The sequence below is a fragment of the Charadrius vociferus genome, unplaced genomic scaffold, assembly GCF_000708025.1.
Source record: "Charadrius vociferus isolate BGI_N301 unplaced genomic scaffold, ASM70802v2 scaffold472, whole genome shotgun sequence".
Lineage (NCBI taxonomy): Eukaryota > Metazoa > Chordata > Aves > Charadriiformes > Charadriidae > Charadrius > Charadrius vociferus.
The window spans coordinates 3,592,686-3,606,888 of record NW_009647735.1 but is presented as its reverse complement, the minus strand read 5'-3'; the positions used below and the strand labels follow the sequence as shown (position 1 = coordinate 3,606,888).

The 14,203-nt window shown below is 37.5% G+C and overlaps 1 protein-coding gene across 1 annotated transcript in view; it reads right to left on the bottom strand.

Moving 5' to 3' along the window:
- PCDH11X (protocadherin 11 X-linked) overlaps positions 1-14,203 on the bottom strand; it is a 91,308-nt gene that overhangs the window by 34,969 nt on the left and 42,136 nt on the right. The window contains exon 2 of the mRNA XM_009881688.1: positions 2,325-2,908. Coding sequence (XP_009879990.1) covers positions 2,325-2,864 — 540 coding nt within the window. The 5' untranslated portion in view covers positions 2,865-2,908. The remainder of the gene's footprint in view (positions 1-2,324; positions 2,909-14,203) is intronic.

The window sequence follows — 14,203 nt, the reverse complement described above, 5'->3', positions numbered from 1 at the left end:
CTTGCCTGCTCACCAGAATCCTTCAGTTCTACTTTTTTCTCCCTCTTCTTATATGATCATTTTTGGTATAACACTGTAAAAACTACCAATGGAATAACATCTGGACAGTACTATTCCAAACAGCTGTCATAAACCTCTTCTTGGTTTTACAGATACTTTCCAAGGTATGTGAAATTCCTAGCTTATTAAAAGGCAGTGGATCCATAACCCAAAAAGTACCTGACCAACAGGCATGCAAGAGAAACAATGCAATTAATTCATGTAGGAGAACTGTCTATAGGGCTGTGATTTCACAAATTATTTTGGTTGCAGCACGTATACCACAAGAATCCAGAACTTTCAGTCCATACCAGTGTGTGTTCATCCACATCACCTTTCTTTCTCTTATGTGGCAAAAGCAGGTTTTCAGAGACACTTGCATAAACATCTAACTGACTTTCTTTTCCCCTTCCCCCCAACTTCAAATACCAACATTTTTTTCTTTTTTTTTTTTTCCTAATGTTATTTGCACATCTCTGTGAAATCTGGCTCTCTGGCAGACCATCTCATCTCACATTAGATCTTCAGACAAGGCCTTACACCCTATACTACTTTTGGTACAGGGCCGTAGCTTGTATTTCAGACGAGCTCCCACTTGTGTGATACAAATACGCTATCAATCTGCTGATCTGTTACATTCTGTTTCTGAACACACAGTCCAAAAATAACCTCATAAAACAAGACTGCTATTGTGGTGATCTGAACTGTTGCTCATTCAATCCCAGGGACTCCCGCTTCTGCTGTTCTCTAATTTTGTCCTTTTCCTAGAATAACAGCACATTTCTCTCAGATATATTAACTAACATTTCTCATCTATTTTGCCACATTTTATCTGTAGCCCCAGATTTTTTATTATTTTCTACTCCCACTGTTATTTATTTAATATTCATTCCCCAGATTCTCATCTCAAATGCCAAATAAAGACGACTGCATCCTACTAGATGCTTTGGGTTGGCTATCAAAAAGAAAAAAATAACCTACGTGTCATCCATCTGCTCTCAGTATAACCTAGGAATTTAAAAGTTTTAAAGAGCTTACTACAAAGACCTCAAACTTCGTTGTAAGTTCTTGAAAAGTTGTAAATTCCTAGGCTACACTGAGAGCAGACAGATGACATGTAGGTTATTTTTTTTTTTTTCAGTCAGATAGCTAACCAGAAGTGTCCAGTGGGATGCAAAATTCTGAAAGAGATTTTTATGTCTTTGTCACTGATTAGTACCCACCCTGCCACAACTACTTCAGGTTGTAAGCAATTTAAAAGAGCTAAAATAAGGCAGTACTTTATTTTTATTAAATTGCTAGTAAGTACTGATATCAGTGAATATTAGCTATCGAGTCAATCAAGCAATATATTGGCCTGTATAATCTATACTCTTCCAGTCAGTAATGAGGGTGTCATACTGGCTGCTGAGCAGTCAAACTACCCAATAGCTCCCTATTCTAAATCATGGGAAGCGAAAACATTTTCAGCTTCCCACAAAAAAAAAGCAACAGTTTTAGATAAGTTCCTTTCCTGTTCTAAACTTTCTACTTAAGTAAACTCAAATGAAAATAATCCTTTATTTAGCAATCACACTCTTACACAGCACGTTTACATGTTAATTCTTTTACTCCCTAATTGCAGTTCTGTCATTTGCTAGAAAGGGTAAAAGAAGCAAGAATATGAAGTATCTGCTCTTAAAAGGCCCCTGGCACTGCTAGCCTTGTATTCATATGTATCTTGGACTTTCTCCTGCCCCGACATGATGCCCACCCAAACATTACAAAACTGCTCTGAGAAATGAACTTTTTTTCGTTCTGGAATAGCTCATTAGTATAGAGATAAGCATCACATCACATAAGCTTCTGGGCCAAGTTCTACTGCTCAACTCTAGTAGTCACGCAAGAGGGGGACATAAATCCAATGCAAAATATTGTTCCACTTGGTGCTGTCATGTTGGTGGCAATAAGAACACATCTTTAATGGTCCAACACAACTGTAAGCCAAAGCATACAAACACTTTGAATGCTGGTGGAGAGTTGATGAAGACATGCACATTTCATCATACTGTTACATAGATAGACATACGCGTATGTAAACAGCTTTCCACAAAGTGAAGATAAGATGTACTAGAATGCACTCACAGGTACAGATTAACATTTCTAGACATATATCTGTAGTGTGCCACTAATGTGGTGCACAGCTTCATATTTCTTATCTGCTGATGAGGACTGGCAACATTTGTGGAAAAACAGTAACACAGACAGTAACATAGAAGAACAGAAAAAACATAGAAAAAACCCACCTTAAGGAGTTCATAATGTTGAATACCATTCACACCAATGTCCGGATCGATGGCAGATGGGACAGAATAGCGAGAATTAATTGCTGTGTTTTCAGGGATAGAGATGTTAATAACTGTTGAGGGGAAGAGGGGGGCATTGTCATTTATATCCTCTATTAGGAATCTGATCTTGACCAGTCTGAAAACTTCATCAGGCAAAACAGCAACCTCCACCTCATAAAAGCAGCGATTCTCACTAAAGATGCCAGAGCACAGCTTCTCTCGATCTATGCGGTTTGCAGTTGTGAATATCTCACCAGTGTTCTCCTCTACTCGTACTAATGGTACATCACCAGTCTTATACACAAGCTTGAACTGTAGTGGGGAAGAAAGGGGCACGTCTGGGTCCAGCGTTAGGTTAAGATCCTTGAGCAAATTGCCAATGAGGACATTTTCTGGCAGTTCTTCCCGCACGGTGTAATTCTTCTCCTGTGCACCAGATTGAAATACAATACAGGCTAATAAGACTGCCAAGAGGTAGGTTCCAGACAGCAAGTCCATCTCCAGAATGACTAATGAGTATTTGTGTAGAACACCAAGAGTAGCTGAAAAAAGGAAAAGAAAGAAAAAAATTATTAAAAGTTTACAGTATATTGTGTTCTTAAAGTGATGAAGACATGAAAGGAGTACCTTTCCGATAGCAAATAACCTTAACTGTTTGAAAACCCTATTAGTAAAGTGATATTTGACTTAACGATACCTCATAAAATGTATAAAATTTCTTGCACAATTTTTTACTTAAAACTGTTTACTAAACACCGAGGCAAGAATCTTATAACTGGATCAGAGTGAATCAACAAACAAACACAAAAATCCCTATTTCCAGCACAGGATTTTCCTTTGCTCCGTAAGAAAACCTCTTCCCTTGAACCCTCTGCCACATTGTCCCCATTTGGTTTTGTTTACAAAAAAGTACGTAAGAAGTTTGCAAGCAACCATCTGCTGAGAACCAAATCTTTTCATACCTCTTGCTCAGAGACAGGAAACCAACACCACTTGTCTTAATTTTCCCCTAAGTTTCTTACTGACAAAATTATGTAATGTTTGTTAACAGCAAAGACATCTGGTTATTTTTAATACAGAAACTTAAACCGGCAAGAAAATGTTATTACAGAATGGCAGGGCTTGGAAGGGACCCCTAGAGATCATCTAATCAACCCCTCTGCCACAGCAGAGTCACCCAGAGCAGGCTGCACAGGACTATGTCCCGTCAGGTTTTGAATAACTCCAGAGAAGGACCCCCGGCACCCTCTCTGGGCAGCCTGTGCCAGTGCTCTATCACCACAAAGTAAAGAAGTTTCTCCTCATGTTCAGGTGGAATTTCCTGTGTTCCAGCTTGTGCCTGTTGCCCCTCGGCCTGTCGCTGGGCACCGCTGAAAAGAGTCTGGCCCCATCCTCTTGTCACCTGCCCTTTAGATATTGATAAGCATTGATAAGATCCTCTCTCAGCCTTCTCTTCTCCAGGCTAGAGACCCAGGTCTCTCAGCCTTTCCTCATAAGAGAGGTGCTCCAGTCCCCTGGAGCATCTGCTGGACTCTCTCAAGTAGCTGTCTTTCTTGAACTAGGGAGTCCAGAACAGGACACAGGACTCCTGACGTGGCCTCACCAGAGCAGAGTAGATGGGGGAGGATAACCTCCCTCGGCCTGCTGACCACACTTTTTTAATGCACCCCAGGATACCACTGGCCTTCTTGGCCACAAGGGCACATTGCTGCCTCATGGTCAACTTGCCGTCCACCAGGACTCCCAGGTCCTTCTCTGCAGAGCTGCTTTCCAGCAGGTCAACCCCTAACCTTTATTGGTGCATGGGATTATTCCTCCCTAGGTGAGATGTCTATTATCTAGATGGAGTCTGGTGAGCTTCAGCCAACAATGGGCGGAAAGCTGTCTATCACAGGAACAGTAATACAGCAGTCCCTTTCTTTAAGACGACAAGATCTGATTTCATCTTTGGAAGTAAACATAAATATTAGTACTCAATTCACTGAAATTTGGGTTATGTGTTGAAAGAACAGTGCACAAATTTCAACACAGAAGGAAAACAGCAAAACATCAAAAGATTTTGATGTAGAACTAAAGCTAGAAGACTTTTTCTAGCACGAAGGGTAAACTTGTAAACTTCTTAGTTCCCCAACTGCCCGCCATATAATCCCAGATAATCTCTATTTGGAGGCTTATCAATAACTTCTAAGACAGTTGAGATTTCTCTTGCCTTCTTTGATTTTAGGGGCAGGGGGGAGATTGACTATGCAGCAGTAATTTCCCATCTGGTATGTGACAACATTTAATACATCTCCTGGAAAATAAACAGTAAGAAATTTCACATAATTTTAAATCTGGTGACGTCTGCTCATACATGGGCTAAGTACTCAGATACCAATACCTTTAAAGTGACATATAGATTTGTTCTGGGCTGAAGAAAAGAAAATCTTGTAGTTTTCTACTTAGTTTCTGAATAACAATATATTCTGCTTTCAAGACTGTTAGCAACCTCAAGAAAGACAGAAGCAGGATGGGATGACTGATAGGTACATACAGACATCTATGTACCTACAGTCTTCAGCTGCGAACTTCTAGAGAAAAAACACACTACTGAACTCCATGTATAGAATATGCTGCTTTGCCTAATCTTTACATAATTCTGCCCTTCTGGAATTTAGGATGATCTAGGAGAGCATTTCTGTAAGGCAGATGTTCAAGAGTTCCACCTAAAATGAATTTTTAATTCAAGAAGTTTTAGCTCCTACCAACTTAGCATCTGTTTCAAATATACCTGTACTAACTCACCTACATTCTTTTCATTGTGCAGGTAAAAATGTAACTTTTTTCCCCTGCCTTTTCTGATTTTATTCTCCTTATCACAGCATAGCTTAATTTATGCCTGCAGATCAAGTTGCAGTGGTTGAAGAAATTACTGAAGCCAGTAATTGTCTTCACCCATTAGTTACTGCCTTTCAGAAGTACCACTTTCAGGATAATTTAAATTAAAACATTTGATTTTGCGGTGAAACAGATTAGGAATACTTAATATTGCTATTCCATTTCAACTCTGCAACCTGCTTTTGATTGGGAATAAGTAACAGATAAAGAACATTCCAACTAGATCTGCAAGATGTATCTTTCCATGTCAGCATTATTTAACTGTAAAGCATTTTCTGGCTTTACGATTATACAAAAGGAGCAACATGAAATAAAAATCCAATCCTGCAAGTCTTCAGTTATGAAAAAATGCGTTTCTCACTGGAGTAATTCAATTAACCTGAATGAGATTGCTGACATGGGGGAGAACTGGATAGGCAGTTTATGCAGCACAGTTACCCCATTACCTGTGGTATTTTACTAATTCAATGACTTATTTGCCGTACTTTAGTAATTCAGTATAAGGCACAATACAACATTAAACAGGCATTCAGGAGTGAAGAAACAGTATAGTATAAACAGCCATTACAATATCAAACTCTAAATATGTGAATAAGGAAGTCATCAGCAGATACTGATTATCATTACTGGTAACACTATGGTAGCAGCTTGAGTTTAATGAAAGAACTATGGTGATATTGTACAAATATATTAGTTTGACTATTATGATTTTATTTATTAACTGTCTTTTATTTCTGTAAACACATCTCCAGCAACCACCACCTCACTAAAGTAATTCCCCATGTAATATCAACCTGCAGAAAGCTCTTATTTCAGGAAAGTACATTTTTATATCAGGTTTTATTAAAATAACTATGTTTACATTGTTACCACGCAAAACAGCAAAGTATGAAGTACAATGAAGAGTTTATATTTAAATGTTCGCCTCAAAACAAGATTTCACAATGGTTGCATGTTCTGTGCATACTGGAAAGCATTATTCTGCCACCTTTTCTTCTCCAAGAGAAGTTAAACTGAAAAATAAAAAAAAACGGGGAAGAGGGGAAGTCACAGTCTTTACAGAGTAATACTTTAAACTTACAGTTCCATATCTGAAAGGAGGAAATAAAAAAACAAAACCACAACCACAAATATAAGCCACATTCCAATCTCTATCCCAAATTTTTCTGTGACAACACTGATGTAAGTATTGCCTATAAATTATATGAAAAATATTGTATAGTCATGCGTATACGTATTCCAAATAATCTAATGTTATAAAAGTATTTTGATTATTAACAAGGTTTTTAACGCTACACTGCTCCTCTCTCTTTGACTTTGAAGACACAAGGAAGTTTAGTCACACTCAAAACAAAAGTTTGTTTTATGTATCAAGTTTTACAAAGCAATTTGAGGATGACTGCACAAACCAAACAGTCTAAGGAGTTCATGTAAAACTTTCCCAAATCAATACTGAAAGTTCTCATAGTACCAGTAGATAACTTACATTAAAAGTAACTGATAAGCATTCCTATAACCCCAGTTGTAACTGCAGTGGAGATTCTAGGGATTATAAAATAACAACAGCAGGACTCAAAGAGGTTTGTCAGGAAAACTGTAGGGTGGAACTACATAGCATTACATTACTATGCCTATTTTTATTTACTTTTTAAAAATGAAAGAAATTTTGTACCATTCTATTAAAATATTTGTGTCATGTTAAAAAATACATTAAAACATGGAAATAATAGAACACCATTATTATAAGCCATGTTAGATAAGTGTTAACCGGACTTTTTGTAACGTGTTTTACTGCCATATATTTTCCTGAACTACTAAAGGGGAAAGACAACTAATAGGTAGTGTTACGAGTTTTAACAGAAAACTGTTTGGTCTCAAAGTAGAAATAACAACCAACAATGACTTATAATTCTTGAACTTCTGTAGAATACACTATTTTTAAATGGTCTTTACCTGTTTTCCTCAACAATTCTAGGAACAGTTTAGAACCTCTAAAAACTGTTCTAGAGCTGTAGCCCTTTAAGGTCAAAAAACCCAACATGACTCAAGTTTTCTGCTTAGATATACAGTAGAACATCTTATGTCATAGGAAAAGTGTTGTTGTTAAAGCAACCTATTTCTATAGTCATAGTTGTATGTTGCCCATCATTTGTGCCACAGCACAAACACTGATAGGAATACTATGGCAACAGCAATGCAAAGAAGAAGAGCATGAAGTACCTTCTAGCAACAAAGCATCATCCTGAAAAAGACATTTACAAAATCAGAGTATTTCTAATGACAAAAAATATTTAACATATCTCTCATATTTGTCTACATATCATTAACATACATACCACAAAAACGGGAAAACAATATTAATACAAATCCAAAGGTGAGCAGAAAGCCTAAAGAAACTTCAAATGGTACTGGCAGAGTAAGACAAAACAGAACATTAAGGGAAACTGTCAAAAGAGAGCATGTGAATGGTAACAGATGGTGGAAAAAGTTAGAGATTAACCAAAAGACAGACAAGATAAAAATACAAAGAGGAAAAAGAAAGGAATTGAGCAGAAAGGCAGTTACAGTACGGTGTGTGGAAACAGGCTTTCCTGATGACCAGAGCATAAAGGCAAAAGGAAAAAAAAAAAGTATGGAAGGTTGAGTAGAGTAGTCCAACTCTACAGGACCCTTCATAAGCTCCAGCACTCACTAACACTTTTACAGTGGTAAAAAAAATAAGAACAAATAAAATTGTTTAACAGAAGGTAACATTAAGCTTGCCAAACCATTTTCCCAGCTTTCAAAAGAATGCAGATGTCTGTACTGCTGACTTCTGTAACTAGTAAAGCAAATGGCCCAGATGGACAGGATGGAGGGTAGGAGGGGAAAAAAAATAATCGAGATTTGCTCTTTGATTTGAGTATCTATGTACTTCAACATACCTGCTTTTTTGTCCAATATTAATGGCATAGTTTAAATATTATCATTGTTCATTATCTTCATTTAGCAGCTGTCAAATCATACCTTGTAAAGTAGACAGAATATAAAAGCTTTAACTACCTAATGGAGTATAATGTGGAAGTAGAATCTAAATCTGTTCTTTATACACCAGGCTCTACCTGGTCCCACCTGAGTGAGAAATCCTGTGGTTTATTATAGCACTTGACTGCTGTTTCTTACTTAAGAGGATCAGAGAAAAGTAGTAAATTCCATAATCCAGGTGTCCGCTTCAGATGAAACAGCAATACTGGTTCTTGATACCTGAGATAAGCTGTGTTAATATTTCGTAACTGCTGTATCAAGTTTTAAGAAAAAAGTATTATAGACTACTTTAAAAATTTAGGAATATTACACTGGAAGTCCAAAACTATATCAATATCCAAATACTGAAACCATAATAGAGAAGAAATCCTGAAAAATACCACTCCCATTCTTATCTTCATTTTCCTCAAACTATTTTAATTACATGGACAAATTTAGCTAGTATGTCACACTTTTTCAATATAATACCCCTTTCATTTGCAGCTAATGACTCCTTAAATAGGAGTATTTAAATCCCTGTGCTAAAACAGTGTTTCTCAGAGCAAGAGACATCCGTGACATGAGCTCTATTTGTCAGTCAATAGCATGATTATAATGTTATTTAACTGAAGAGTGAGTTATTTGCAACTCACAAAGGCTCCCTCTATAGTGTCCATTGATAATTATGCAGTTCTACGTTATATGCCAGAAGTTTTGAATTTCTAAATCATGTTGATACGGATTTCAACTTTATCCTGTAGTCCTCGGCTGCCGGATTGTTAGGTAGGATCTTTTCTGGTAGCGCAGATTTTAAGAGTTGAGTGTTTTGGTTGGTTTTTCGGTGTTTTTTTGTTGTTGTCTGTTTGGGGCTTTTTTTCTCTAACTCACTAACACAGCTGAACGCAGCAACGTCTATCCTTTGTCACTATACATACCATGTTTCATTTATGGAAGTGGCTGGTTTTGAAGGTGGTTAACTTTTTTTATAAAGGTAGACTTTGCTGGTACTTCTTACCGGTTTTGATGACAATAAGGAATGCTACAAAGCTGTTGCTTGACAGGAATTACTCTTTTGGGTTTTTTTTTGTTTTTTTTGGGTTTTTTTTGTTTTTTTTTTTTAAGGCCAGGCACAAATGATAACAAACAACCTGAACTCCTTTTCACACTCTATAATGTTTCAAAGAGAAATTACTCTGCAGCCATCAATATTTATCCACAGGATCCACTCCCTACATAGTATATTTCATGATCACATTCAAAGAAGAAAACCTACCTCAAAGGGAAACAGACAATTTGTTATATTATCAAGGCTTTCAAATTCATTCCCTCATATGATTTTACTCTAAATCCACTAAGGGACCGATTTATTCTTTGATCTATTTTTTATTAGTGTGATGGTACTAACTTCAATGAGGTTTCTTTAATTTGACTCTTTTTCCTCAGTGATGAACAAAATGAAAGTGGAAATTCTTATCACCAGGAGAAAACACCACCCCACATCCACTTAAGTCAACAAAAGAATTAAGTGTGAGCCATAACTTGCTTACAGTTGCATGCTCTCCTGATACAGAGTCTTCACAGCTTTAGAAATAGAAGGGGGGGTGGGGTGGGGTGGGATGTTTTGTTTTTTTACTTTTCCATCACAGGGAGTAAGAAACACTGTTCATTTGAAGGAATAAAAAAGTTAATGACCAAAAGGCAGATTCTTGCAGCCACATTAAGAAGGAGCAAAGGTGTGGAAAACAAGTAATTGATAAATTCCTACTAAAACAGAATTCTATATTCCTGATATTAATCTGCAACTAATAGGACAAGTGCTCGTTAAAACTTGTATTGAGATGCTGGAAACAGTGAACAGAACTATAAATACACAACAAGCAGTGAGCATGCTGAATGGACAAATTTAACTCAATCCCATTCATATATGGCATAAAGAGCAATTATCTTTTAATTGTTTCAAATGAATCCCTGGAAAGCTGAAGTCTCTTTTTTACTAAAATAGTAAGTATGGTTCACATCTGGACGTAGCAACCACTTTGCAAATATTTTTAAAATATCCTGTAAATTATTTCAGAAAACTGTGAGAATATGCAGTATCAAATTTATTTATATACCAGTACCACTAGGAAATACAGTGTGGCTATTAGCAGTGAAACAGTTCTGCACCAGAGCTGCATAGAAAGCTAAAGGTTGAGAACAGAAATCTTGGAAAAAAAGAGTTAAGATCTCCCCAATAAGCATGGCTAGTTCCATTTTCTTAGAAAGAAACACTGGGATACCTGAACAAATAGGAACAAACAACCCAAGAAAACCCAAACCCAACACACCAACCCTCTATAAAGCTGCTAAACATTACAACTCCAAAGTTAACACAACATTGCTCTAAAAATCCAAATATATATTCACTAAAATTCAGTGACTGCCTTTCAAAAATAATACCAAAAAAATCAACCTATTAATGGTATGATTCATAATGTCACTTTCTTAGTGTTATATTTGTGTGTTCGTACACATGAATACATTTTACAAAATACCTGAAAATTGCTCTAGTTTTGTTCCTTGAAAATCTGTTCATGCCTCAAATTTGAAAATTAAATCTCTGCTAAAGCAAACAAAAGAAAAGTCATTCATGAACCACTGGCAAGAGAATGTGATATCACAGTAAGAAATTACGTGAAACCATGTATGCTATCGTTGGATGTATTTCAACTTAAAACACATTTTTATTCATTTAAAAATGAAAGTAAATCTGATTTTAGTCACTTGTGCCAAATCTTTCGAAATGGCAATAGTCAAGATCACCTGTTTCATATACAATGCATTTTGCTTCACTGCCTTGCTGCCAGTTAATAACTTTCATTATTGAATAGCAGAAAAATACACTTCACAGTGTCTACGAAAGAATTCAAGTACTTGCGATATAAGGATAGGAATATTGCTTACAGCGGAATTCTATATTGTCTATTACTTACTTATACTAAATACAATTCTGCCCAGCCATATACATAACAACATTTCTTCATTCTAGAGTAGCAGAAATCAGCTGCCTTCTTCCATCCCCCACTTCAGTTCAAAACACAGAGAGGATGTAACTGCACTAACTTACACTTCTCATTTAACCAAAAGTTCCATTTGTGAGAACACTGTTCCCAAAACTTACATTAAAGAAAAAAACAAACCAAAACCTACATATATAACCATTTTCTTTTTTAAAAAAAATCGTGAGTTTAAAAAAAGAAATATTCTATTTATATTTTGTAATTCTTTTTAAACCCAGGATATCTGGAATTTTGCAGTAGTTGCATTGAATTCCTGAAGGGGGGTGGGAAGAATAGTGGTGTTGGTGAGATCTCACGGGTGTCAAATATTAGACTTTAAATGATACCAGAAGCTTACACTTTATATACTTTTCCTTTTAAATTGCTTACACTCTTACATTTTCATCAGTTTCTCTCTGCCTCAGCATAACATACACAGAAAATTCTGTGTCCTGCAAAAATACCATCAGAGATTTTTGTAACAAGTTCTTACAGTACTTCAACCCTGAAAGGTAGAGAGTAGCTGAACTTTCACCACAATTCCTGCTCAGGAAATTATCAGCATGCCTACATGAAGTAGGACCAGGAGATTACAGCAACAAAGCATGTATAAAATACATTTCAGTATTTGTTTATTTTGTCCTCCCATTAGACTGTCTGGAAATGGACACTGTGTTCCATTTCTGATCCTGTAAGGTTTGTGACGGATCACATTAAAAAAATACTAAATTCATACGCTTATGCGGTCCTTAACTAATGTATTTCATTACTAATCATTGTAATTAACAACTACTTAAGCATCAAATAACTGATTTCCTTCGTCCTCTGTAAAATAGGAAAAAATAGTTCAAGCAATTTTACATTCCCCCTTGCAAATGCTTCAGAAAAGCACAATGTTTCCTACTCAATCTATTTCTTTCAAGCAAAAGTTTATCCAATACAGCAAAAAAAGAAAATTTTAACAGTAGCATAGTCTCCACAGAACTCTTTGGATAAGAAACAGTATGTTTTCCAACCAATGGCAACATAACCGCTGATTTTCATATGGGATTTTTTGTTCTTCTTAAAGGTAGCTTAAAAGTAAATGACACTCAAGCTAGAAGGTCTTGGCCAAGAGTACATAAAATACATCACAAAAGAGTTTTTCTATACCTTATCATGTATCTCACCAATAAACAGTCTAATCATGACATTTGTCCAAAGTTGTCACATGTAACATATGGATACAATACATAGATATTTATAAATCATAAACTCAACTCCGGAATCTCTAAGAGTACCATGAACACGAAAACTAATTGCATGTGTTGGAAGGAACTTTCTCATAATTTATGTATGGGTCCAAATAACAGGGAAGCAATCACACATTTTTTAGCGAACAGACCCTATCTAAACACACTATATGAATAAAACATTGCAGTATGTAATGTATGACTCTCCTGAAAGCATGATTTGAGAGCAATGCTTTTCCAAGGCCACAACTAAACAACCTGAATATAAGTTATATTACAACACAAAACCATAGCCTTTTTCTTTTTTTTTTTCCTCTGGGGGGACGGGACAGGGGTGAAACAACAAATGGAGATAAACCAGAAAAACAAGATTACAAGCAAATGCCTCTCGACCCCAGGCGCTGTGCTGGCAGGCCGGTCCCTCCCAGACAGGCGCGCCCTCACCCCAGACAGCTTCAGGACTCAGCACTTCCTCCACACACCCTCACACGCTTTGTAGGAAAACCCTTTCTTTTTCGTTACCTGAACACAAAACCAAAACCGCCATCTATGAGCTTTGCAAGGTCTTGTGACAGAAATTGGGCGAAGACCGAGGAAATACAACCACCAAGCAGCTCTAGCCTCACACCCCGGTAGCCGCGCTCTCCCGGCCGGCACCGAACACCGCCTCGCGCTGTAATGGCGGCGCCCGCCCTCCTCAGAGTGGAGCACCGCCCCACGTGACACCGCCCCACGTGACACCACCACCCCCTCCCCCCCGCCGCCTCCTTCTCGAAGCTTCCCGTGAGGCGGGACTTCCGGCTGCGCGTGGCCCCTTCTTCAGACGGTCTCGCGCCGGCGCCTCGCCGTGGGGGTTTCCCTCATCGCCTGAGGACGGGGATGCGTCTGACAAGGTACCGCATCAAACACCGTTACCTGACCAACGTAAATAAACGGTAAACAGTAAACCTGTTCGGTAGAAGCTGTGGCACAGGTTCGTGTAGAAATGAGGAAAACGGGCAAAGAGAGGCTCTGTTTTTGGGGGTTTTTTTTGAACTTTTACATTCGAAAATACTTAGAAACTCTCTGTAAATTCGGGCCCGAGTTGCCACAGGCCGTCTGCCTGCATGGCGGTGTGTCATGGGCTCAGGCGGAGGGGTTATTGCCAGCGCCTGTCCCCAAAGCCGCCTCAGTGCAGCGCTGTCGGTACAGGCGCTCAGAGGGATGAGGAAAAAAATCCCCCGTTTTAGAGTCTACAAAGCACTTTGGGGACAGCTCAAAGTGAAAGGTACAGCGTACATAAAAGTTCTTAGTAACACAGCTGCAGTGTAGTGTGGCTTTAGAAAAATTTTCTCTGAGAAAGAACTGAACCGCCCTTTTTCCTCTACTAACTATAGAAACCATGTATATAAAAGAAAATGAAAAGCAGTTTGATAAAAGATTTCTTGTGATTTATGGAGTGGGAGACCAAAAGCATCTGAGTTTGATCCCAGCTGGTTATAGTTAAAAGGATTAAGATCAAGCCTTACTAATTCATATCTTACATTATTAAGACCATAAATTTATCTCTTATGATATTATAATATAGATAGAGTAAATATATACTTGAAATTCAGTCAAATTCAGTAACATCATTTGATTATCTCCTTGTGGGACAACTCTGTCTTTAATTACCTGTTGTTCTTCCAGTCCTCCTAAGGAGAAATTC